This window comes from Glycine max, chromosome 16 (genome assembly GCF_000004515.6).
Source record: "Glycine max cultivar Williams 82 chromosome 16, Glycine_max_v4.0, whole genome shotgun sequence".
Taxonomy (NCBI): Eukaryota; Viridiplantae; Streptophyta; class Magnoliopsida; order Fabales; family Fabaceae; genus Glycine; species Glycine max.
In genome coordinates, this window is record NC_038252.2 from 29642466 (window position 1) to 29669276 (window position 26811).

Here is a 26811-nt window from a genome sequence, read left to right on the forward strand (position 1 = left end):
GGTATATGATAGAGGAGTGATAAGGTGTTGTCTTGGGATTATAAAAGTGCGTTGAAGTATGTGTAAGTACCAAATTGAATATGTGTTAAAGTGTTAGATCACATATATATTGAGATGTGCGCATTGAGTTGTGAACAATGAATTGTATAGTCAACACATGCAATGCACCACTTTCATATACCTATAAGAACAAGTCTTTCTCACCCTTTAACATTTCTATTAAATTATTTTCCAAAGCTATTATCATGAGAAATAGTTACTATCTTCATCACTATTTTTGGCCTAGATCGAGAATATCACAAATGGTTTTATTTTAAAATTTCACTACTCTGAAGGAAAATTGTATTGTCTTGTCCCCGCTAAAAATTAAGACAAAATGAGGAATAGTGATGGTGCATTCGCAATGTTGACTTGGCTATCTCATGCTCTAAGCATGACAAATAAATTATGTCATTCATTTTGGTTTACCATAACAGTGTTTAACGGACATGTTCTAAGCATGTCCCGCTAAATAAATTATGACAAATATATAAATTGTTCATTAATTTTGGTTTACCAAAACAGTATTAAATTATATTTTGTAAATAAATTTCATATTAAATTATTTTTATAAACAAAATTCTTATTAAATTGAATTATTTTCATAAATAATCATCCATTTTTAATTAACAATCAATTACATCTTAGACTGATATTAATCAATAACTTAATTGACATGTAAGAATTTTATACCAACCATTACCATGATTACCAAAATTCGAACATTTATCAATCTCAGGTAAACCTGTATGATGTTCAAATTAAATATTGATTGACATTGAATAGAAGTGATACACGATTGGCTCAAATTAATATTGATTTAGGTTTAAGACACTTGTACATCTTGTGATTGAATTTGAACATTAGTAATTAATAAATTGGATTGACGTCAATAATTCAATTTTTTTATTAAAATAAATTAACATTTAAATATTTTATTTCATTCTGATAATTTATATTGTAAATTAAACTAAATTATTTGCTTAAATGTTTTCCATATTAATTACTTTCATAAATAAGTACATCAGCTGTAGCAAGTTGTGAGTAAGGTATAAACGTTCTTACTTTTTATTTATTTATTGAAATTGAAGACAAAGGTTTTTTTTAATAATTTATATCTAATTGAGTTAGATTTTCTTCACATAGGTAACTTTCATTTATAACTAATAAAAAATTGTAAACAAAAAAACAACATAAATACAATTATGTTGTGCTCTTTATTGAGATACACAACAAATTTGTATTTCTTTTTTAAACCAAAAAAAATTACACAAGATGTATCCCAATAGAATCATGATTTTATTGTATAATTTTTTCATAAACCATCATGCATAATAGAATTACAATTTCATTATACAAGGCGAAAAAAACGCTAGAAAAGTAGCACCACGCTCCAGCCTCGGTTGACGCCTCTGAGTAGCAACTAATCTTTAGAAATGAAAGAATGATCAAAAGTGCAATCAATAAATTTTCGCCTTACTAGACTAAGTTGAAATCTAGAAGCATTCAGCCAATTCCATGCTGATTCATGGTGTTTTATATCCTTAAAATATATTATGATTCAAGATTCAGAACAGGAATTTCAAAAAGTGTGTTGGTCATATAAATGCAAGCCCCTATATGCTTTTTTGTATGTATTTACTTTTAAATTTTTGCTATAATTAGGATGAATATTTCTTACATATAAATATTTAGGGAATAATAATATTACAGAACGTGGAAAATGATAAAAATAACGAGGTATCCGCAGAATCCCATATTGCTAGCTAAGGGAACTGCTCTCTTGCAAAGGGGAATGTTCAAAAACAGAACAGTGGGTGCTATCGCTCTTCTGAGTTGAATTTGTTCCAAGCTTCCTGGATATTGAAAGGGGGAAAAAAGAAAAACAAAGAAAGCCAAAATAAGGGGTCGTTCATAATAAAGTCTATGGTCTAAGATGCTCCATGCAACTTGAACGTTTTATCATCAGAATGAGGGGATATTGGATAGATCATCTTGCCAAGTAAGAAACAAAGAACAAAATAGTTTACATTTATTGACATTCAAGCTTGGGGTAGGAGGTTTGGTAAAAGGTGCCAGATACCAACCTCGCCAAGCACATGAGCATTTATCGGCATGTTTGAGTATTTGCATACTTTCATATGCTAATGAGTAAGTGATGATGTGCATGTGCACTTGATAGATTTTAAGTTATGCAACAGCATTATGGTTTGCTCTGGCAAATATCCCTATGCAGACGGTTCAAATAAATAAATTAACTGAAAGATGCCATGCAAGACATACCTTTAGGAGATCAAAGACTTTCTCACATATGTATTTGTGTTGAATACTTGCTCCACGTTGCTGCAACTTGTCAGGATGGACACAAAGGGTGGCCTTCCTGTAAGTTTTCTTTACAGCGGCAGAAGTAATGACGTCCGTGAGTGGGATTGGCTGCCAGCCACTATCAGGCCCAAGAATCTGACAAGATGAAAAAATTAGATAAGGAACAACATGGAGAGTCTAGTTAATCAGGATAAGGAAATATTCCAAATAGGGGGGGGGGGGGAGAAAGAGATGGTAAAAGGAAGTTAAGAACATCAGAAATCAGGACTAAGTAACCAATTTAGTGTCATCTGTTTGAGACTTGTTTAGTGGACCTTCAAATGTCACCCCTTACAGTGTTGAGTGAAAAGAAGTTGGGGTAAGAGAAGAAAGGAGGGGCATATGAGTTATTTGACTTATTTTAGAAGGCAAAAACCTACATATAGCAAGGTTGAAAGTAATGCACGCAAATTTCCTTCTTTTCCACTTGACCACCTCCTGACTTCAGTATCCAGGGTTTCTGCTAATCTCTGCAGAGTATCACACTGGAGTAAGCAACAAAATGTGTAAACAACAATTGAGAAGCTAAAAAGAACAACTGTTTGGATATAAGCTCACATTTCTCTCAGCTTGCTCCTTCTGGGCTACAAGGTCACGCATGTTCTTTTCTTCCAAAGCTTTTGCCTTACATTCCCAAAAAACTCATGGTCAATCTCATTTATTCTGTAAGTACAATTTATGTATGATTAACATAACAAGGTTGAAGAACTTACTGCACGCTCAGCTGTTCGGCAATACCTCTCCAGTCTAGCTCTACACCTCTGAGCTGATTCACCTTCTCGTTCTAATCTTTCAGTAAAAGAGGAAGCTTCAAGTAAAGGACAATACTGGTTAGGATTATATCAAGTGGAAGCAGTAAAATGTTGATTGAATTTTTATACAAAAGTACTGCAGGGGTTTCACATATCACATACCACCATAAACTGAGGAATATGGATATTTGGAATGCGTGAAGGAGCTAGAGTTCTAACAATGTGGATCCAGTATATCCTGCCATGTAATTGTTGCAAACTCAGTAAGAAATTATGCAATTTATCACTTGCAGATTTAAGTGGATCTGTGGATACTTACTGAGGATGAAGAGCCCTGTCTCCTACCATATCTGAAAGAAACACTAAATTTGTCAGTGACAGATCTTACTAATCGATCTCTGGACTCAAATGCAGCTCTATCAACCTTAACTTTGTCCATTGCACACTCTCGAGCCTCTGTAGTTGCTCTTTCTACAGCAGTTTGCTCTGCTTTCAATCTGGCTTCTGCAGCTGCCTTATCAGCATATGTTTTGTCCCTGGCCTTAGTGCATGCCTTTTCAAGTCTTTCTCTGGCCTCAGCCAGCGCTCTTTGTCGAGCTTCTGTAGGTTCTCTCTCAAATGCAGCCCTTTCTGCTCTCTCACGAGCATCAACATATGTTCTATCACGAGCCTCCAAAGTTGCTTTATCAACCGCCATCCTATCTTTTTCTTTTTCCTTTTCCCTCTCAGCCTCTAGCATTGCACTATCAACAGCCATTTTGTCTTTCTGTCTTTCCCTTTCTCTCTCCATCTCCTCTTCCATCTTTTTCCAACTCTCTTTCTCTTCTGATCCTCTCAACATCTTTCTCTACTGAGGCAGAAGTTTCATTAAGATTTTTCTCTTTGCTTTTGGTGGAATGTGATACATGAGCCCTTTGAGAAGGTTTCTGGATATTCCCCACTTCTTGCACTGCAGCAGGTTCATCTGCTATTGTGTTCCTTCTGTAATCACCTTGGCTTGATGACATTTGGTCCCTGCTTTCTTCGGGGTTTATTGCAACATTCAGATGTTGTTTAGTATTTCCTCTCTCACCAATTTTCCTCTCTCCACTTTGAGCATCAAATTTCATTTGAGGGGCAGTCTTAGTTTTCTCAGTGCATGTCTGTTCACAACTAAAACTATGCTCATCACCATTGAAATTTGTTGCAGTGCAAGCCACCTTTCCTGAATGCTCTGCTTCTCCTTGGGACATTTCAGAAGCTCCTTTTCCCCTGTTATCCTTTAGATTTTCCACAACACCTTTTCCAATTTCTTTTCACCAACTTTGCAGTCAGTTTCTGTCTTTCCAATTTCTTGGTCAGCAATAAGGCTTTGAGCATTTTGGGTTGCAACAAGTTGCCCCTAAAGATCTGCACCTTTATCAAGCCACCTTGTGCAAGGTGTAATGCTATGACCAGAAACACTTATCCATTTTGCAATGACTATCGAATACTATAAACTACAATAAACTCAATATATGAACATGCTTCTGTGTGTCTTCAACTAATAATAGTAATAGTTAAGAGTTAAAATAAAATAATAGCATACTTATATGCAAAGAACCAATTCAAGCCATATATTCCTTTTTTCACTATTCAATAATAATGAAATATATGATCATGTAACCATTCAATAATAATGAATCCTCTTTCATCCAGTTATTGATTGTCGGAGCAGCAAGAAATTACAAGTGCTAGTGCCCAGTTCCACATGTGTGACAAAAAACCCATATGTTGTTGCTGCTCTACAAAATGTGTCTCAACAACTTCACTGCCTACTAATCTTTGCTTTTTCCCAACCGCAACCTCTGAACTACAAAATTTTCTTTTTCTAAAAGGATCAGTGAATCAAATATCCTCCATGCTACTTTGCTCTTTCAATACATGGATCCGACGAATCTTTACATACAATCTCTGTACGGTTCCATTCACTCTTTGATAGTTCTTCATCTAAATTATCTTCAATTTGAAGACGAAAAATAGTTGTAGAATGTGTTGCAAAGAAATAGCCACCATGGACACGTTGATGTTTGTTGACCATTTGACAAGTGTATCAAATGTCCAAGTAGTAAAACTCGAAAGTCTGAGTGTCGAATTTCACAGAAATTTTGTGTGTTATACTCGTATTGAATACTTTTCAATTTATAAGAGAAAAATTAATTAAAGAAAGGGGTAGAAGAAAGAATGGAAAACAAGGATTTATAAGTAACAGAGATCAAAGAAATTAAAAACAAAAGAATTAAATACGAAATTCAATGAAATGCGAATATTAGGACCTAGCATGTCTCATCTGTCTAGGATATATGATTTCATGATTTTTCTTTACCAATTCAAGTGAAGTTATCCTACACACATCTATTTATTCTACTTGCTCCTGATGCCTCACGATGACAAGCCTATTTTATTTATCTATCTCTCAAATGCCTTTGAAAATATTCAACAAATAAAATGCATGAAGTCTGAATTCTAGATGTTTGCAAAAATACATGGGCATAAAATTATCATTCTATGCCTAGCAATGATTTTCTTATGATATTTTTTCTTTTTGTTCTGTTAGAAGTCATTCTTTGTCGAGTGTCTAACCCCCAAAACTAATGCATGCATATCTCTTTAAATCTTATTTAGAAGTTATCCTCTGTCGAGCACCTAATCCCTAAAAGAATGTAAAGATGAATAATGCATAAAAGATAAGTAAAAAAGACAATAGGATAGAAAACACCTGGTATTGTATTGATAAATAATGAAGAATACATCATACATCGCTTTGGCTTTTTAGGTCTATCAGTCCCTAACTAGGGGTTTAGCCCCTCATGGCCATTGAGGGCTTTACACTAGATGGGGTATAAGAACTGATGGAAGGAAAGGGGTGAAAGAAAGAAAGGGAAGAAATGGTGAAAGACATAAGAGAATTCCCTAAGGAAGAGTTCTCAGATTTTAGGTAGTAATTAGAATATTCTGAGACTCGGTGTGTCGTTTCCCCTTGGTATGACTCTCTATTTATAACTGTTGAAGTAAGCTTTGGGCCTTTGTAGGCTCTCTTAACGCGCCCTTACTCACTTAGCGCAGACTGGATCACACGCTTAGCGAGCTCCTCTCGCTTAGTGCGTATTGTTCTAGCTTGCGAGCTTAGTGCGGGTACTGAATCTCACGCTTAGCGCCTGCGTCTCCCATTGTGCTCAGTGCGAGCTACGCGCTGAGCAAGACGTTGAGCCGGGCCTTATTGCTGATTTCTTCTTTTCTTCGTTATTTCTTCAACTTTTTGCTTTTAGTCCCTCTAGTTTTTATATCTTCAGCCAGGATTTGACAAAACATCAATTCTTAACAATTAAGCCCTAATAATTGTTAAATAATTATTTTTAAAGACAACTTTTCATTATTCTCTAGTATCAACAATACAATTATTAAGTAGTTATCAATGTTTATGTTCATGTTTATTATCACTGATCACGGTGAGAACCAGATAATTGGAAAATTCCTTAAAATGTGACTCAACAATGCAAACAGTTATGACTAGGAATTCATTACCGAACCAGAAAAAAATTGATGATCCCCGACTCTGACACTCAAACCACTCTGGAATCTTTACTATTGGCAAACTAAAGTAGGTGTTTCCAACCTTGGGCAATTTCTGTTAGTCATAAATAATTCATCAAGTTTAGCAACATTAAAATACTCTGTCAATGAACAAATTGAAAACATAAAAAACACTACCTGATTGAGGAAGTCAAGGCTAGGCATCCTAATGCAGAGAATTCTTTCAAGTTTGGAGGAATCCCTCTAATTTCTTGAAGATGTTTGCAATATTCCAAAGTAAGGATACATAAAAAGTGGCATTCTTTGATGCATTCGGGAATAACTGTGAACTTACTCCCTATTAGTTCTAAATTCACCACATTTACAAAACATGAGAGAAATAGCGAAAAAAGCTCATCTGGCACTTTGAAACAAAGAATTTGAATGCTTGAAGGCATCTCCATCCCATTCTACTTCTTCTCCATATGAGGAAAAATTCATACATATGATTTCAATCTTTCTAGTCCCCTTTTAACACAAAAATCATGAATCAACCACCATAAATGAATATACATTGGGTCTTTAACATGCCTATTTTGAGAAATGTACATATTATAAAGCAAAAAATACTCGTGACAAGAGCATGTAATAATTAAAAGAGATAATTCACGTTTAAAGATGAAAACCTAATCATTCAGTGTATCAATCTTACTTACCTTATTTTCTTTTAAAACTTGATTTAGATCCTCATGGGACCATAACATGCTACGTTTCCTAGTTTGTTGGTGAATCTCTTCAGACAATTTCTTTACCCATGTCTTCTATCAAGTCATGTAATGTTATGCCACCAACGAATGTTTATAAGAGATTTTCTAACCAACACCCCAATATGATATTTCATGCAATGACCATAATGAGCATAAAGTAAATCTTGAACTTCTTCCAATTCATAATCTTAGAAGCAACAAGCAATATCAAGAAAAATACTTTTCTCATCTCCATTCAAAGCATTATAGCTTACTTTAAGTATGTCATAGATATTATTATCAGGAATTATTTCATATCCATTTAGAGCAAATTCTCATTCTTCTATACTCTTTCTAAATAAGTTGGAAACTATTACTTCTAGAGCCAATGGAAGGTCGGAAGCATAAGTTACCGCTTGATAACGGCTAAATATGAATTATTTTTTATGATAAAAATATATTGAAAATATCTTTAATGATGTTTATTTAGCAATTATTTTTGGCTTAAATGATATGAATTGATAATTTTCTTATCTATGGTTTGCAGATATGAAAAGAAAAGAATAGAATGAAAAAAAGATCCAAAAGATATCAAAAAGATAAATAAAGAAGATTATTTGCATCAAGCCCAAGTCCACTCCAGCAGCAGCTATAAAAAGGGAGTCAATCCAAGGAGGAAATACACCAAGTCTCAGAGTCGTCCAGTTCATAAATCCATATCCTGAGTCTCTCCCTTAAGGGAAATCTATCACTCCCTTAGCCTTTGAATTGTAAAGTCTCTCATGACTATGAGAGGCTAAACCCCCCTCAGTTGGGGCCTAGCAGCCAAAAGCTCTTGTAATGTAATTGTTCTTATCTATTAATGCAATTCGAGTTTCTATTGTTCTTTCTTGCTTTTATTGTTATTGTGTGGTTTGGCCATCCATGATCTGTTTTAGGGATTATTCATTGGGAAGTGCTAATGTTTAAAAGATTTGGAAAAGAACATCTCAACATTACATTGCTAGGAATAACATGATTTTGTTGTGCCGCTGCATAGCATCTTTTTACTTAATGCGGTTTATTATTCTGTCTTTGCAAAGGGATTTGGGGGAGAATATATAAATTAGGCTCTTCAGCGTGAGGGATCCAGGTCGAGTATATTAGCAGATGTGAGGTAGAAATTGGGAAAACATTCAATAAAGAACATCATTAAAATTGCATCAAGGGTAGTTAGGCATGTTAGGTCTCAACATTATCTTATTCTAAACAGACCACATAAAAGCTATTGTTTAATTTTCTTGTTATTTTCCCTTTTACCTTCTTTACTTTAAATTTCATCTTATCTTATCATTTATTTTTCTTATCTTATCTTATCTTTCTTTATCTTCTACCTTCCTTTATCTCTTTCATCTTTAATTCAAATATTTTCTATCTTTTATTTTTAAATATCTGTCTTTTCTTTTTCATTTTTATCTCTTCTCCATCTTTTATTGCTTACAAATTGGGGAATTAACAACGCAAGTACAAACAAAGTCCATGTGGACTCGACACTCAGACTTCCGTTTTAATCATTACTACTTGTGACAAATTGGTACACTTGCCAATTGGTTAACACCACTCAATTCAAAATAGCATGGTAACTTGGATCAACTTCTTTTTCCAACTAAAAAGCCTTCTGAGTAAGTAATTGAAGAGCATGTTTCTTACTCAACTCTCTCAACATATATGTTTTTTTAATATTATGAAGCGCTAACAAATGTTCGTCTTGAGTGGTGATGATGACTCTACTACCACGACCAAACCAATCAGGGCTACCAATAATCGCTTGTAATTGTTTATGTTCATCAACATCATCTAGAATAAGAAGAACCTTCTTTTGCTTGAGCTTATGCTTTATCATGGGAATTCCTTTTCTCCAATTTGTTAACTTAATTTCTCCAACTGTTTTAGAAAGAAGGATGCTTTGGACACGTTGTAACCCATCTTTGTTAGAAGTTTCTCTCACATTTTCAAGAAAGCAAGAAGCTTCAAAATGGTCAGCAATGGAATTATAGATTGCGATGGCAAGTGTTGTTTTACCTACTTCGGTAGGTCCATGGATCCCCACCATGTGGACGACATCATCACATCCAACATCCAAAAGCAACTTTACTTGTTGCACTGGTGACTCTAGCTCAACCAGGACATCTGAAACATGTAAATGATCCCGATTAAACTTGCTAGACACTGATTCAACTATCTCCTTAAGAAACTTGTATTCATATTTGTTTCTGTTCAACAAAGAAATTGTGTGAAGTCAGACTAAAGACCTCATGTGAAGAAACTACTTTAGAGGTGAGAAGAAATAATAATATAAACAAAAAGAAAGGGAAAAGCTAAGCTATGCAACATGAAGACATAAGATGTGAAAACAAAGATGTGACAAAAAAAAAAAGAAGTAAAAGCAAAACTGAAACTCAGATGTCAAAGATTTGAAAAGGAGAAAATTTCCTTCTGTTTTTTTAGGATAAATATCATTTTCATTCTTAAATGTGTAGATCCTAATAAATTTGTTTCCAAAAATTTGTCAGCACTTTACATATTCAATGACGAAAATGACTATTTATTCAAAATATAATTTAATTTTCATCTCTTTTTTTTAATTGTTACAAACATAACATTACACTAAACACTTAAAAATAGGAAAACAATCATAAGTTAGAACAAACATAATAATAAACATAATATTGATTAATAAAAAAATATGTTTGTTGCTTTGAAATTTCTATTAGGACAACATTTGATAGTGGGAAAATCAAGTTGAATCTCATTTTTTAAGCTTATTCTTCTTTTCTCTTTTGCTTTCTTGGCAAGTTTTTCAAGCTTGCATTTCTATCCCATGGCTGATATCAAATCTATGATGGTATCAAAGCTCTATGCTAATCACATTCTTCCTCTCGATTATCATATCCTGCATTCTTACATCATGAGTGAATAACAACAAGATCAACCAATCAATGTACACAGTCCTTATTACCTTCATCCGAGAGAAAATCCATCGATAGCTTTGGTTTCTCCGGTTCTTGATTACTCCAATTATAATTCATGGAGTCGATCTATGCTTACTACATTAAGCGTGAAGGACAAATCTGAGTTTTCCAATGGTTCTATTTGAAGACCTACATCATATCATGCAGCTTGGAAGGGGTGCAATAATATGGTGGTTTTGTGGTTGGTTCATTCAATCTTTCTTTCAATTAGACAAAACATATTATGGATGGATGATGCACAAGATATTTGGAAAGACTTAAAATCATGATATTCACAAGGAGACCTTTTGAAAATTACAGAATTGCAGCAAGACATGGCATCAATTAAACAAGGTGACAAGTCTACAACTGAGTGTTTTACAAGATTGTGTGTACTTTGGGATGAGTTAAAGAGCTATAGACCTGATCCTATATGTGCTTGTAATCCAAAATGTTCATGTGACACACTCAGTAATGTTTTAGAGAGGAGGAAACAAGATCATGTGATGCAATTTCTTAGAGGATTGAATGGTCAATTTAGTACTATCAAATCTAATATCTTGATGATGGATCCACTACCTAGCATAGCTAGGTTTTCTCATATGCAATACAACAAGAAAGGAAAATTAACAACAATAATGCATTAGGAAGCACTAGTTTTATTAATGCAACAAACACTAACTCATCAAACTTACCTTTTTCATGTACATATTAGATTTTCTTATTCCTTATACCTTGAGGATGTATTATACATACCAAGTTTTCAGTTTAATCTGATTTCTATATCAAAGTTATTGTCTTCCATGCCATGTAAGCTAACTTTTGTGGCTAACACTTGCTTTATTCAAGATGTACAGACCCTATAGAGGATTGGTACAACTGATTTGATGGATGATCTTTATAAGCTCAACATGAAGAAATCTGATTTTGTTTCTGTCACAGTTTTTGTTTATTCTAATAGTTCTACTTACTCATGTTATAAAGTACCCATTGATCTTTGGCACTTCGATTAGGACACCCCTCATTTGAAAGATTTCAATTGTTAAAGCAATCACATCCTTTACATTCAATTGACAAACAATTTGTATGTCCAACTTGCCATCATGCAGAACAAAAAAAAAATTCCTAGTAGTGATTCACATTCCTCTTCCCCCTTTTGTCTTATACATGTTGATATTTGGGGTCCATGTCATATTACTTCTTTAAATGGTCATAAATATACCATAATGGATGATCACTCAAGACTTGTGTGGATATTTCTTATGAAATCTAAAGTAGAAACTCAATCTCATTTAAAGTCTTTTGTTGCATTTGTTGAAAGGCAATTTGATACAAAAGTAAAAATGATTCGCTCAGATAATGGTTCAAAGTTCAGCATGAAACAATTTTATAATGAATCTGGTATCATACATCAAACTTCTTGTGTTGAAACTCCCCAACAGAATGGGATTGTCGAACGAAAACATCAACATTTACTTAATGTCACTAGATCTCTACTCTTTCAGTTTAACTTACCTCTTGTCTTTTGGTCCTATGCTCTTATTCATTTTTCTACTCTTATACACTGTATGCCTATTCCCTTCCTTGACAACAAAGCTTCTTATGAGAAACTCTATGGACATCCCTATGGCATTACTATTCTAAGTCTTTGGTTGTCTTTGTTAGAGTTTGTGGTCTTAGTTCCTTTGTCCCACATCGCTTAGTCTGTAAAACTTGTGTGGTCTTAGTCCCACATCGCTTGGTTTGTAAAAACTTGTGTCTCATTAGTGTTATATATAGAGACACCTTGTAAGCTTTTATGTGCAAGTAATAAAAAGTTCTCCTAGTGTAGCTGTGGACGTAGGCACATACATTGTGTGCTGAACCACGTTAAACTTTGTGTCTTTTTCTTTCTTCCCTTTATTTCTTTCTCTTCTTTTATTGCTCTGTACTAACAACTGGTATCAAGAGCTTTTGGTTACTCCACGGGATTTCCTTAGTTTAAAGGAATTAGTGGGATTCTTCTCAGTTTAGAGGAGGCAGTGGGAGCAATGGCATTAGAAGAGGGGAAGGTGAAGATCGAGAAGTTCGATGGCAGAGATTTCAGATTTTGGAAGATGCAGATGGAGGATTATCTATATCAGAAGAAGGTGTATCAGCCCTTATCAAGGGTAAAGCCAGAAGACATGAAGCAAGAAGAATGGAACTTGCTAGATCGACAGGCTCTTGGCATGATCAGATTGACATTAGCCAAGAACGTCGCGTTCAACATCGTGAACGAGAAGACTATTGCAGGCTTAATGAAGGCGTTATCAGATATGTACGAGAAGCCGTCGGCAGTCAACAAAGTATATTTAATGCGCTGGTTGTTCAACCTCAAGATGGGAGAAGGTATCTCTATAACTGATCATATTAATGAATTTAATACTATTCTTGCCCAGTTGGAATCAGTGTAGATTAAATTTGAGGATGAGGTGAAGGCACTGATTTCATTGTCATCACTACCAGATAGTTGGGCTGCAACTGTTACGGCAGTTAGTAGTTCTACAAGGGAGAACACATTAAAGCTTAGTGACATCCGTGACTTGATCTTAAGCGAAGATGTTCGCAAGAGAGATTTAGGAGAATCTTCCAGTCATGTTTCCAATTCAGCATTGAATACTGAAGACAGGGGAAGGACTACCCAGAAGGGTCAGAATGGTCGAGGCATATCAAAGTCAAGAGGGAAAGGTCAGAGAAAATTTCAAAGTGACGTTACTAGCTGGAATTGTGACAAGAGAGGTCACTTTAGCAATCAGTGCAAGGCACCAAAGAAGAACAAGTCGCACAAAAACAAGAAGCGTGATGATGATGAATCCGCAAATGCAGCAACTGATGAACTTGATGATGCATTAATTTGCAATTTGGATAGTCCTGTTGATTCATGGATCATGGACTCAGGTGCGTCATTCCACACTACTCCCTCTAAAGATTTATTGTCTAACTATATTTCTGGATGATTTGGAAAAGTTTACCTTGCAGATGGAAAATCTCTTGACATTGTCGGAAGAGGTGATATCAACATCAAGACCTCCAGTGGATCCCTATGGACATTGCACAATGTCAGACATATTCCTGCCTTAAAGAGAAATTTAATATCTATAGGGCAGTTGGATGATGAGGGACATCACACCATTTTTGGAGATGGAGCTTGGAAGGTAACAAAAGGCAATCTCATTGTGGCTCATGGAAAGAAGCGAGGATCTCTTTACATGATTGCAGATGAGGATATGGTAGCAGTTACTGAGGCTGTCAATAATTCAACCATGTGGCATCAAAGACTTGGACACATGAGTGAAAAAGGAATGAAGCTTATGGCGGCAAAGGGTAAGCTATCAAGCCTCAAGCATGTTGATGTTGGTGCTTGTGAACATTGTATCCTTGGAAAGCAGAAAAAGGTCAACTTCTCAAGGGCAGGGAAGTCTCTTAAAGTTGAAAAGCTAGAATTGGTGCACACAGATGTTTGGGGGCTAGTTCCAGTGAAATCTGTTGAAAACTCACGCTATTTTGTCACCTTTATCGACGACTCTACCAGAAAGGTATGGGTTTATTTTCTTAAAAATAAATCTGATGTGTTTTCTGTGTTTAAAAGGTGGAAAACAGAAGTTGAAAATCAGACAGGTCTAAAGGTTAAAAGTTTGAAATCTGACAATGGCGGGGAGTATGATAGCCAGGAGTTTAAAGACTTCTATTCAGAACATGGGATCAGAATGATCAAGACAATACCAAGAACACCTGAGCAAAACGGTGTTGCAGAAAGGATGAATAGAACCTTGAACGAGAGAGCAAGGTGTATGCGGATCCAATCTGGCTTGCCTAAAGCATTTGGGGCAGAAGCAATAAACACAACAGCATATCTCATCAATAGAGGACCATCAGTTCCTTTGAATTATCAGTTGCCCGAAGAAGTATGGTCTGGAAAGGAGGTAAAACTTTCACATTTGAGAATTTTTGGTTGTGTTTCATATATACTAACAGACTCTAATAGTAGAGATAAATTGGATCCGAAGGCAAGGAAGTGTTACTTTATTGGTTATGGATCTGACATGTATGGCTACAGGTTTTGGGATGACCAAATCAAGAAAGTTATCAGAAGCAGGAATGTTACTTTTAATGAGAACTTATTTTATAAGGACAAATTTTCTGCAGAATCTACATGTGCAGGTAAACTGTCAGAAATTTTTGAGAAAGCAACACTTGAAGAAATTTCAGAAAGTGATGTAGCCAGCAGAAACCAGAGGACAGGCGTAGAGGTTGAGTCAGAACCAGAACCATCAACTCCTCCAAGAAAATCTAGCAGAATTTCAGTACCACCAGATAGGTATTCCCTTTCATTGCATTATTTGTTGTTAACTGATGCTGGTGAGTCAGAATGTTTCAGTGAGGCTACACAGGGGAATGACACTATTGAGTGGGAGCTAGCGATGAAAGATGAGATGACATCCCTTCAGAAGAATAAGATGTGGTCTTTAACTAAATTGCCAGAAGGAAAGAAAGTGTTATAGAATAGGTGGGTCTATAGGCTAAAGGAAGAATCTGACGGTAGAAGAAGATACAAGGCGAGACTTGTGGTGAAAGGGTTTCAGCAGAAACAAGGAATTGATTTCACAGAGATCTTCTCTCCAGTTGTAAAGATGACTACCATCAGAGTTATTCTGAGTATAGTAGCCGCAGAGAATCTTCACTTGGAGCAGTTAGATGTTAAAACTGCATTCTTGCATGGGGATTTAGAGGAAGACAGCTATATGACCCAACCAGAAGGTTTTGAAGTGCCAAACAAGGAGAATCTTGTGTGCAAGCTTCACAAAAGTTTATATGGCTTGAAACAAGCACCGAGGCAGTGGTACGAGAAGTTTAATGAGTTTATGGGCAACTCAAGATTCAACAGATGTGACATGGACCATTGCTGCTATGTTAAAAAATATACTAATAGTTATGTTATCCTTGTTGTGCATGTTGATGACATGTTGATTGCAGGATCTAGTATGGCAGAAATTAACAGGTTAAAGCAATAGTTGGCAGAAAACTTTGAAATGAAGGATCTTGGTCTAGCTAAACAAATCCTTGGTATGAGAATTCTTAGAAACAGATCAGAAGGAATTTTGAAGCTGTCTTAGGAGAAATATATACACAAGTTGCTTGAAAGGTTTTACCTTGAAGACTCTAAGACCAGGAATACCCCTTTGGGATCTCATTTGAAGTTTTCAAAGAAGCAATCTTTACAGACAGATGAAGAAAAATGTTACACGTCAAGAGTACCATATGCATCAGCAGTTGGGAGTTTAATGTATGCTATGGTGTGTACTAGACCTGACATAGCACATGCAGTGGGAGTTGTCAGTAGGTTCCTATCAAATCCAGCAAAGGAGCATTGGGAAGGCGTAAAGTGGATACTCAAATATCTGAAGGGTACTTCAGAGATGTGTTTGTGCTTCAAAAAAGGCAATCTCACTTTACAGGGATTTTCAGATGCAAACTTGGGAGGAGATTTTGATACCAAGAAAAGCACCACAGGCTACATTTTTACCTTGGAAGGTACTGCTATGAGTTGGAAGTCTAAACTTCAAGATAGAGTTGCTCTCTCAACCACGGAAGTCGAGTACATAGCTATCTCAGAAGCAGCTAAGGAGATGATTTGGCTAAAGAATTTTCTCAATGAATTGGGGAAAGAACAAGATAATGCTCCAATGTTTAGTGACAGACAAAGTGCTATAAGTCTTGCTAAGAATCCAGTCTTCCATTCTAGATGCAAGCATATTCAATTAAGATATCATTTTATCAGGGAGTTGATAAATGATGAAGACTTATCTTTATTGAAGATCTTAGGATCAAAGAATCCAACAGATATGTTGACTAAAGCTGTTACAACTGACAAACTGAGGCTTTGCATTGCCTCAGTTGGCCTTCAAGGATAATTGAAGATGAAGGCGCTACACTAGGTAAAGAGTCAATGAACTCATTGCTTACAAGGAGCTGCTATAGTTTGGAACTTAGACCCCAAGTGGGAGAATTGTTAGAGTTTGTGGTCTTAGTTCCTTTGTCCCACATTGCTTGGTCTGTAAAACTTGTGTGGTCTTAGTCCCACATCGCCTGGTTTGTAAAAACTTGTGTCTCATTAGTGTTATATATAGAGACACCTTGTAAGCTTTTATGTGCAAGTAGTAAAAAGTTCTCCTAGTGCAGCTGTGGACGTAAGCGCATACATTGTGTGTTGAACCATGTTAAACTTTGTGTCTTTTTCTTTCTTCCCTTTATTTCTTTCTCTTCTTTTATTGCTCTATACTAACAGTCTTTGTTTCCCTAGTACACTTTTTGCAAATAAGAAGAAGCTTGATACTAGGGCTGCAACATCTATTTTTCTAGGCTTCAAGTCACATTCAAAAGTTTGTCACTTTTGATCTTAAAACAAGAGCCATCAGTGTATCCAGGAATGTTATTTTTTATGAAGATTGTTTTCCTTTCAATGTTCAGGATTCTCATGATCTCATTACTGTTTTGCCTATACCAAATTATTCTTTTCATGATGACATTGAATTTCCTGCCTCAACTTCTTCCATATTACCATTTGTCCCACTTGATTCTTCTCCTGCAACCTCTATACCCATAGAAATGCCACAAACTCTTAGAATATCATAAAGACAAATTCAAAGACTAGACAAATATAAAGATTTTCATGTTAGTTATTTACCATCGATGGTTGCTACTCCACAGGTAGTCTTTATCTCTTAAGCTTTTTACTTTCTTATAGAAAATTATCTCCATCTTATCATAGTGCAATTTTATCTGTCACTCAAAAAGTTCAACCTAAGTCATACACTGAGGCATCCAAAGATCCTAATTGGATTCAAGGCATGAATGCTCAGATTCAAGCATTAGAAGCTAATCATACATGGACACTTACTAATCTTCCTCCACATAAGACTGCCATTGGTTGTAAGTGATTGTATAAAATCAAACATAAATCAGATGGTTCAATGGAAAGATACAAGACAAGATTAGCTGTCAAGGGATACACTCAAGTGGAGGGTCAAGACAATTCTTTAGACCTGTTGCTTATTTAGTCAAAATTCGATACCGTGATTTTGTTATATAAGCTTAACCTATTTTGCTTTTTAATGATACATTTTTTGTAGGCCTTGGACACACTTGGGAACACCAGGTGGCGAGTTAATAGAAGATTACTTAATGTTGTGGAGTCCCTCTAGGCTGACGAAGGTAACATTGCAGGTCTGATTAATGGTAAAGATGTAAGCATAAATAGTAACAACTTTTGAAGATGTCTTTACGTAAGTTCTTTTGGCTTCCTATACCAGAGAGGGGCTACCTTTGGGGGGTTTTTTTTTTTAAAAAAAAAAAAAGACATTACTTCAGTCAAAATGAATAATTTATTCAAAAATTATTTAGGCACAAATATATAATGAAATTGTTGTAAAAATAATTTATGGCAAACCGAAAAATATTACTGGCTAAGTCGTAGACAATGTCGTTTCTTTAAGACGTTTCGTGGCACTGCCAAAAATTGTGCAAGCAGACTATCAACCACGAAGTCCACAGGATAAAACAGCCAAGATCACTGTATAAGATTCACACTGCACTGAGGGAACCTTTCTAGAATTACACCATCTTGTATGACTTGAAAAGTCACTCTAAAGCCACCCGAAAATGAAAAGTCACTCTGACAGCCAACCGAAAATATGACTTGAAAAGTCACTCTAATAGCCAACTGAAAAATATGACTTGAAAAGTCACTCTAATAGCCAACCGTTAATATGACTTAAAAAGTCACTTTAATAGTCAACCAAAAATTTAGTGCGACAGAAAGAAAGAGGGAGAAGTTTGACGAAAATGCATCAGCTGAAATATGAGAGGGAGAAAGAAAAGTTGAGGAAATGTTTCTCAACTGAAACAAGAAAAAATGAAGAAAGGGACTCTATTATAGGGAGTGAAACAATATTCGAGTGTTTACTCTGAGCGATGTGGGACTTGAAGTTTTTTTTTTTCAAACTTTCACCCATTGTCTCAATTGTTCTAACAGAAACTACCGGAACTAAATTGAACTAGGTGGATGAGAAAAAAAATAAATAACTAAAGATTTATTGAGATTTATTTCGTACAATGTAACTACATTACTAATTTATTTGCATCATGTTTCCATTCACATGGACAATCATACTCATTTAAACGTTTCCAATTTTATTAATAGCTACTTTAGCCGGTTTATATTTTCACTTGGAGCAAAAATGTTCTAATCACAATACTGAAAGGTACACTATTTTATACCTTGTTTTTTCATCATTTTATTTAAAATTTCACTAATATTTTAAATGTCTGACCAACCAAAAGTATGTTAATTTGTTGTTCTTACCAAGGTGGGCTTCTTAGGATTTGCATCATGGAAAAGACTATTGCTTGGAACTGGTCCTCTTGGGATAATCACTATGACTGAGCTCTCTTTTATTATGATGTTTGTTTTAATATTAATTTGGGTAGTTGATATATATAGACACGGCGATATTTATTCAAAAAAAATATTAAAAATTTATAATGCATTCAAATATAGCAATCAAATTATAATGCTTATATATTAATCCAGCTTTGTCTACTCTCCTTTAAGAGAAGCTCACATCCACCTTGACATGCCATTTGTATTGTCGTTCAACAGTTCAACTACTGCCTTTGCATGGAGAAGGAAAAAAGAAACACAGCCTTCAACCAATAGTTTCTACACTATATTCTCACAATTTAGCATGTGTTCTTTTGTGCTTTCTACCTCAGCTGAAATTGTTTAGTTAATGTACACTTGCCTCTTCAAGTTTCTTTGTTTCCTGCTTGAATTACATGTTAGGTTATTACTACGTACCAAGGACCGAGTCAAACTTGAATCACATGCAGGGTCCCAGATTATAGAAATTAAAATTTATCTTTTTTTTTTGGAAAAATTAAAATTTATCTAACAAATATATTAACATAAAATATGATACAAAAAATTCATAATTATATTTTTCCAAAATGATAAAAGAAAATATTATATAAAACCAGAGTGTTTGAATCAATGGACAAAAAGATTGTTTCAATTGATTAATTTAATCAATGATCTTAAATTTGAGTCATAGGGATACAATTTCATTAAATAATTGCTTTTAGTTAAAGATATAATATATAATATAAAATATATTTAAATAGAAATAAAAAAATATATTTTATCATAAAAATGTTTAAGATTACAAATGTTTCACATGTTACAAAGAATCTTTGTGGATTTATAACAACAAATTGTATATACTTTAACCATAATTTTTTAAAAAATATCTTATTAATTATGTTATAAAAACTTACTCGATTAAAATAAATTATGTTACTAAATGCAATGGCCAAAACAGAAAAAAAAACAAGAAAAAAACAAAAAAGAATATAAAAATAGTAATAGGAGAGAATATTTGTTGATATATGTACTTTAAAATGTAAGCTATCAATTTCTTACATAGTTTTGTGAGTTTATCTCATTCACAAATGTTAATAAATTGTCTTTAATATGTAATTATCAAATCAATATAAAGGAAAAACTAATCAAATCATTTGAATACAAATGTAGTCATTTATACATTTTTAAATAACAAATGGATTATAAAAAGAAAAATAAATAATACTTAAATATCTTATCTAAAATGAAAAAAATGTAATTATCTTCTCAATAAAAACCATAAAAAGGGATAAAATATTTTGTAAAAAAAAATATAAAACAAATAAATATCACTTAAAAGTTAAAAATTAACCACCATAATTTTAAAATGGTAAGGATTTTATTTAATTGCACGTTTAGGATCTCAAAATTACAATTTTCGGTTAAAGTTGGCTAGATAACTTTATAGAATGCTGCATCGAGTATGTTTGATTGGCTGCGCAAAATTGAAAGCCCAATTTGAACCAGTGCTGTGACTTCTAACACTTGATAATTTAATGGAAAATTTAATTACTTTAGATGTTGCTTTTTTTTTAAAATGCTAACCAATATCCTTAGATGATTTTTTGTTTCCTTAATTTAATTACTTCTAACAAAAATTGATTTCTAAGTGAGTACTCTGTTAGTTATTTTTTGTAATGTAATTTTGGTTTGAATAGTAGATATTAAAAAATTGATTATAATATTCAATATTGTTTGAAAACTTGAAATTAAAATTGATTTTGAATTTTTATAAAACAAAATGATTTGAGCCTAACTAAAAATATACACGAAACAAATAATATGACTAAAGAGTAAAGATTCATGTTTCTCTAAAAAAAAAAAGTAAAGATTAGTGTTAACATAAAAATTATTTGTTATAGCTTCGATGAGACCTGAGCCTAAAATTTAAAATCATATTTGCAGCACAATATCAATTTGTTATAGCTCGAAAGATTAGTGCATGTTAACATAAAAATTATTTGTTACAGCTCACTTAATAACCTCAGTAAATTCTCGCTAGACTGCACGGATAAGCAATGAATTCTATATATGTGTGAAGGATTTTAAATTGAAAAATAAAAAAAATCTGGAGCCAAGGCCTCCACTGCCGCACTTGGATCAACTCCAATTGATGGTTTAACTCAACTCTTAATCTTAATATTATAAAATTTATAATATCATATAAATTTAAATATTTTACATAAAAATTTACTCTAATTCATAATTACTTAACACAATTTTATGAGTATTGACTCCGTGTATTAGTATTTTTTATATTATTCTATTTGAACCCAAAATATTATTTTATTTGTATTAATTATAAATAAAATTAAAATAATAAATATGTAACAATTGAAAAAATATCAAAAATACTACAATTTAGAAAAGAATCTCATCATTTCTTGCAGAAGACAATATTTGCCAACTGTCATTTTTAAAAGCTTTACAGTATTTTTTTTAACCAATTTAAAATAATATTTTAAAAAAAGTAATAAAAGATAGAGCTTTCAGGAAAGAGTGAAAGACCAAGGCCCTTCTTCTTGCTTGCTTGCTTGCTTTCTCTGCCTCACGTTTCAAACGCTCTCTTATCTAAATTAACCTTTCTTTCACTTTTGGTTACTCTTTCCTACGGAAATGATCAAATATCAATTAAAAAACCCATTTTTATATATTTTTTATTTTAATTTTTGCTCTCGTATCTTTATTAGTATTGGATGGTGATTGGCTATGCAATAGACATTGCTCCATCTGATGCAATTATTTGGTTTTGGATAAAAAAGTACTGATTCAGAGGAATGTATTAAGAGATTGAAATGCTGGATCTATTTTCATTGAATCCAAAGCAAAATACAATATCTAAAACCAAACTTGACTAGACAACAAGAATCAGTAAGGCTACTTACAGTGCTGTCTTTTATCAGCGTTGATACCATACAACTCCTCAACTTGATTCCTCTTTCATCCACACGTGTGAGAAAAAACCCATATGTTGTTGCTGCTCTACATATTGTGTCTCAACAACTTCACTGCCTCCTTGGTTTGCTTTTTCCCCAACCGCAACCTCTGAACTACAAATTTTTCTTTTTCTACAAGGATCACTGAATCGAATATCCTCCATGCTACTTTGCTCTTTCCATACATGGATTCCGCATTCATCCCACAAATCCTTACATACAATCTCTGCACGGTTCCATTCATTCTTTAATAGTTCTTCATCTAAATTATCTTTCATTTGAAGACGAAAAACAAATGTATAAAGTTTTATGTTGGAACGGCGAAAATCAATACGTCCATGTATATGTACATATTCCGGTTTATTATTAATGATCACCGAGAGGCTTTTGGACATATTCAAATGTGGCTGAACAATGCAAACAGTTATGGCTGGGAATTCGTTACGGAACCAGAAACAAATTGGTGGTCCCCGACTCTGGCACTCAAACCACTCTGGAATCTTTACTCTTGGCAAACTAAAGTCGGTGTCTCGAGCCTCATGCAGTTCCTGTTAGTCATAAATAATTCATCAAGTTTAGCAACATTAAAATACTCTATCAATGACCAAATTGAAAACATAAAAAACATTACCTGATTCAGCAACATGCTTATGCTTGAGGAATTCAAGGCTGGGGAATCTATTGCAGAGAATGTTTTCAAGTTTGGAGGAATCCCTCTAATTTCTCGAAGACAATTGCAATAATTCAAAGTAAGGGTAGTTAAAAAGCGGCATTCTTTGATGCATTCGGGAATGACTGTGAATTTACTCCATGATAGGTTTAACTTCTTCACGTTTACAAAACATGAGAGAAATAGCTGAAGAAGCTCATCTGACAGTTCCAAAGTAAGAGATTGAACGCTTGAACACACGACTGAGGTCAATTTCAAAACATCGTCAAGCAATAGCCTCCATTGCAAACCGACAGCATCAATTTGATTTAGTTCTGGCATCATGCAGATGTTCGAAATGAGGGTGGCAGCATCAAAGTCAAATTCTGTAAGATTTTCCACAACTAACAATTGAAGCCGAGTAAGATTTCGAAATGAAGGTGGGAGTTTTGTTATGGCACAATCAGTCCAGGAAAGTTGTGTTATATTTTCCATCTTTCCTAATATTTCAGGAAAACTCTCGAGACTGGAACAATACGAAAGTTGAAACATTTCAAGAGAGGTCAACTTCAACGGTGGAAAACTCTTAAGCTCTGGGCAACCTTCAGCATTCAAGGTTTTGAGCTTTTCCAATAAACCAACTGAATGGTGAATTGTAAATAAATTCCAACAGCTTGCAAATGACAAATTTTCCAAATTTGAGAGACCAGATACATCTGGTATCTCTGTTAAACTATCACACTCGTCCAAAGTTAACCTTGTCAAATTCACGAGCCTCTGCAACGTAAAAAAGAAATAAAAAAAAGAAGTAAATCAATAAACAAGAAGTGATTATTACTACAAAACGTTAAAAAAAAAGGACACATAAATAACCATAAAGTGAACTTAATTATTACAATACAATATCAATGAAATGAACTCAATACACTTGCCTTATTAAATAATGGGGCCAACCCGAGTGACGTAAAGCTACTATGTGGTAACTTGCATATAGCAAGTTGCTTTGGGTTAAAATTACGTGGCCATTCCTGTGAGGGACATCTCCACCATTCCAATACTCTTAAAGTATTAGGAAGATGTCTGGGACCCTTGGAAAAACAATCACTCTGGATAATAAGTGTTTTCAGATTTTTCATCTTCTTGAAGGCATTTCCATCCCACTCTACTTCTTCTCCAAATGAGGAAAAATTCATACATATGATTTCAATCTTACTAGTCCCCTTTTAACACAAAAATAAACGAATCAACCACATGAATATACATTGGGACTTTAAAATACACATTTAGATAAATGTACATATTATAAAGAAAAAAAATACTTGTAACAAGAGCATGCAATAATTAAAAGAGATAATTCACGTTTAAAGATGAAAAACCAAAATCATTCAATATATAAATCTTACTTACCTTGTTTTCTTGTAAAACTAGATTTATATCCTCATGGGACCATAACCTGCTACGTTTCCCAGGCTCTGTTGGTGATTCTCTTCGGACAATTTCTTTACCCATGTCTTCTATCAAATCATGCAATCTCATGACCTTAGAATCCCATGAACACTCATGAATGTTTATCAAAGATTTTTTAACCAACACCCCAATATGATATTTCATGCAACGACCATAATGAGCATAAAGTATATCTTGGAGCTCTCCCAATTTATATTCTTTGAAGCAACAAGCAATGTCAAGAAAAATATTTTTCTCATCTTCATTCAAAGCATCATAACTTACTTTAAGTATCATGTAGATACTTTTATCAGGAATTCTTTCATATCCATTTAGAGCAGATTCCCATTCTTCTATACTTTTTCCAAATAAGTTGGAACCTATTACTTCTAAAGCCAATGGAAGGCCTGAAGCATAAGTTACCGCTCGATTCAAAATATCATGGTAACTTGGATCGACTTCTTTTTCCAACTCAAAAGCCTTCTGAATAAGTAATTGAAGAGCATATTTCTTATTCAACTCTCTCAACATATATGTTTTTTTAACATTATGAAGCGCTAACAAATGTTCATCTCGAGTGGTGATGATGACTCTACTACCACGACCAAACCAATCAGGGCTGCCAATAATCGCTTGTAACTGTATATGTTCATTAACATCATCTAGAATCAGAAGAACTTTTTTTTGCTTGAGCTTATGCTTTATTATGTGAGTTCCTTCTCTCCAATTTGTTAACTTAATTTTCTTATCTCTAACTATTTTAGAAAGAAGGATGCTTTGGAGATGTTGTAACCCCTTTTTGTTGGAAGTTTCTCTCACATTTTCAAGAAAGTAAGAGGCTTCAAAATGGCGAGCAATGGAATTATAGACTGCGACAGCAAGTGTTGTTTTACCCACTCCGCCAAGTCCATGGATCCCCACCATGTGGACAACATCATCAGATCCAACATCCAGAAGCGACTTTACTGCTAGCACCGGTGACTCTAGCCCAACCAGGACATCCGAAACATATAAAAGATCACGATTAAACTTGCTAGACACCAATTCAACTATCTCCTTAATAAACTTGTATTCATATTTGTCCCTGTTCAATAAAAAAATTGTTTGAAGTCAGACTAAATACCTCATGTCCATTTGTTGATATGTATGGTATTTTTTCAAGTTAACATCTATTTTGATCCTAAGTTACAAAATTCGCTCACTTCACCATAAAACCACGAATTGGTTCGTGCATACCAATTCATGATTGGTTTTTGAACTAGTTCGTTAAAATTTGTAAACAAATTCGTGAAGAAGAGGAAGATGAACCAGAGACCATGGGGAAAATTGCATATGGTAACTCAAACAAAATAAACAGTGCACCGGTTTTATACATCCCCAAGGACCAGTTCTTGGTAATAAGGCCGCGTACTGCGTACCTAAACCCATGTCTCGTACCGGAGCATATTACGATTTATGTGATTATAATTTGATCTCTTTAAAATTTAACATTAAAATGTGATTAGACAAGTCAAAATTAAAGAATTTAAAATAAAGTAAGTGAGGAAGGGTACGTACCCATCATGTTGGAAATGATGTCCAGAAATGTTAGAAACTTGGTGCAGAGCCATCTTCCACGTCTCGAGTTTCTCCATGTTATTAGAGTTCAACTTCTTTTCATGATTAGCCAGTGCTTCTCCAAAACTACCTCTGTGTTTTCGGACATCTGAAGGATCCACTTTATAAAAAACTGGCAAAACCAACACATCATTCTTCCCCTTAGTAAAGTTAAGGATGTGAGTGAGTTCGTTTAGGCAAAAGGAGGAAGATGCGTAGTTTTCAGAGAGCACAATGATGAAAATCTTGGACTTCTCAATTGCCTCCTCAAGTGCTTTTGTGATTTGGTCCCCTTTCTGGAGCTCCTGGTCATCAATGAAGGTGTGAATTCCCCTTTCCCGGAGGACATTGTAGAGATTGCCAGTGAAACCATAACGAGTATCTTCTCCTCGGAAGCTGAGGAACACATCGTAGGAGAATGATCGCAGAGCCATCAGAAGTTAGAATAAAGGTTTGTATGATTACAGATGGAGGAGTGTTGGGGCTCCATTCTAATCAAACAAGCAAACTTATAGGCTTAAGCTTATAGCGCTTCTGTGAAGCTTCATATCTTCTTCTTCTTTTTTTAACTATGGCCCTACGAAACTTAAAGAGAGTTTTCTATGAAGCTTCATGTCTTTTTCTTTCACTATGGCCCTACGCGCATACTTAATTGGTATGGCAGTGTGGTTGGATGGTTAGAGAGGTGGGTCCTACGAAACTTAAAATGACTTTTTAATGAAGCTTCACATATTTCTATAGTAGCAGAAGATAAACAGTAAACATACAGCCTGGGGCTTCTTCTAGTAAGTTAGGTCATTTTTCTATTAAGTGAATCTCAGCGGCTCAATGCGAAAATTTCAAGTTTTAAAAAAATTAAATATTTATTAGCATGTAATATTCTAAATTTATATGTATTTATGAGAAAAAAATATTTTATATCTCATAAAATATATTATTTTAATAAAATTGTGCGTCTATTTTTTTATGAAATGTATATATGTATTATTATTTTATCATGCACCTATAAAATGTTAGGATCCACCACCGGTGTTGGGTTCTAGGAAGCTTTATAGTAGTAAGGCAATAATAAATATGTGGTCCAAAAGAATACTTATTTAATCAGCTAAACATTAAGTGTATAACAAAAATTTGTTTGATGAATTTGTATTTTAGGAATTAATTAGCCTAATACACGTGTGTATATTTAGTAGAATATGTCTGTGCAAAATATTTTCCATACATACATATATATATATATATATATATATATATATATATATATATATATCTTTTAATTATAA

At 34.1% G+C, this 26811-nt stretch overlaps 2 protein-coding genes and 1 pseudogene across 6 annotated transcripts; all 3 read right to left on the bottom strand.

Moving 5' to 3' along the window:
• Positions 1-1716: 1716 nt before the first annotated feature.
• LOC100797352 (auxilin-related protein 2) lies at positions 1717-3368 on the bottom strand. 2 transcript variants are annotated; one of them, XM_041010504.1, is made up of 6 exons: positions 3318-3368; positions 3117-3211; positions 2962-3027; positions 2784-2888; positions 2323-2499; positions 1717-1895 (listed from the first exon to the last, which is right to left on the bottom strand). In XM_041010504.1, the coding sequence occupies exons 3-6, from the start codon at positions 3001-3003 to the stop codon at positions 1860-1862; spliced, it is 360 nt and encodes a 119-aa protein (XP_040866438.1). In that variant the 5' UTR covers positions 3004-3027; positions 3117-3211; positions 3318-3368; the 3' UTR covers positions 1717-1859. The 2 variants fall into 2 exon arrangements, with proteins under 2 accessions (XP_040866438.1, XP_006599370.1); XM_006599307.3 differs by having other exon boundaries at positions 1735-1895; positions 2784-2873; positions 3318-3348.
• Positions 3369-5776: 2408 nt separating this feature from the next.
• Positions 5777-12044, bottom strand: LOC102662798 (disease resistance protein RUN1-like; annotated as a pseudogene).
• LOC100798421 (disease resistance protein RUN1) lies at positions 8972-26087 on the bottom strand. Of its 4 annotated transcripts, none has more exons than XM_041010494.1 (6): positions 25490-26087; positions 23894-25016; positions 23419-23706; positions 22469-23263; positions 21787-22385; positions 8972-9601 (listed from the first exon to the last, which is right to left on the bottom strand). In XM_041010494.1, exons 1-5 carry the CDS (start codon positions 25960-25962, stop codon positions 21825-21827), a joined length of 3240 nt encoding a protein of 1079 aa, XP_040866428.1. In that variant the 5' UTR covers positions 25963-26087; the 3' UTR covers positions 8972-9601; positions 21787-21824. The 4 variants fall into 4 exon arrangements, with proteins under 4 accessions (XP_040866428.1, XP_040866427.1, XP_040866429.1 ...); XM_041010493.1 differs by having other exon boundaries at positions 8972-9684; XM_041010495.1 differs by lacking the exon at positions 8972-9601 and adding an exon at positions 18709-19265.
• Between the last annotated feature and the right edge of the window lie 724 nt (positions 26088-26811).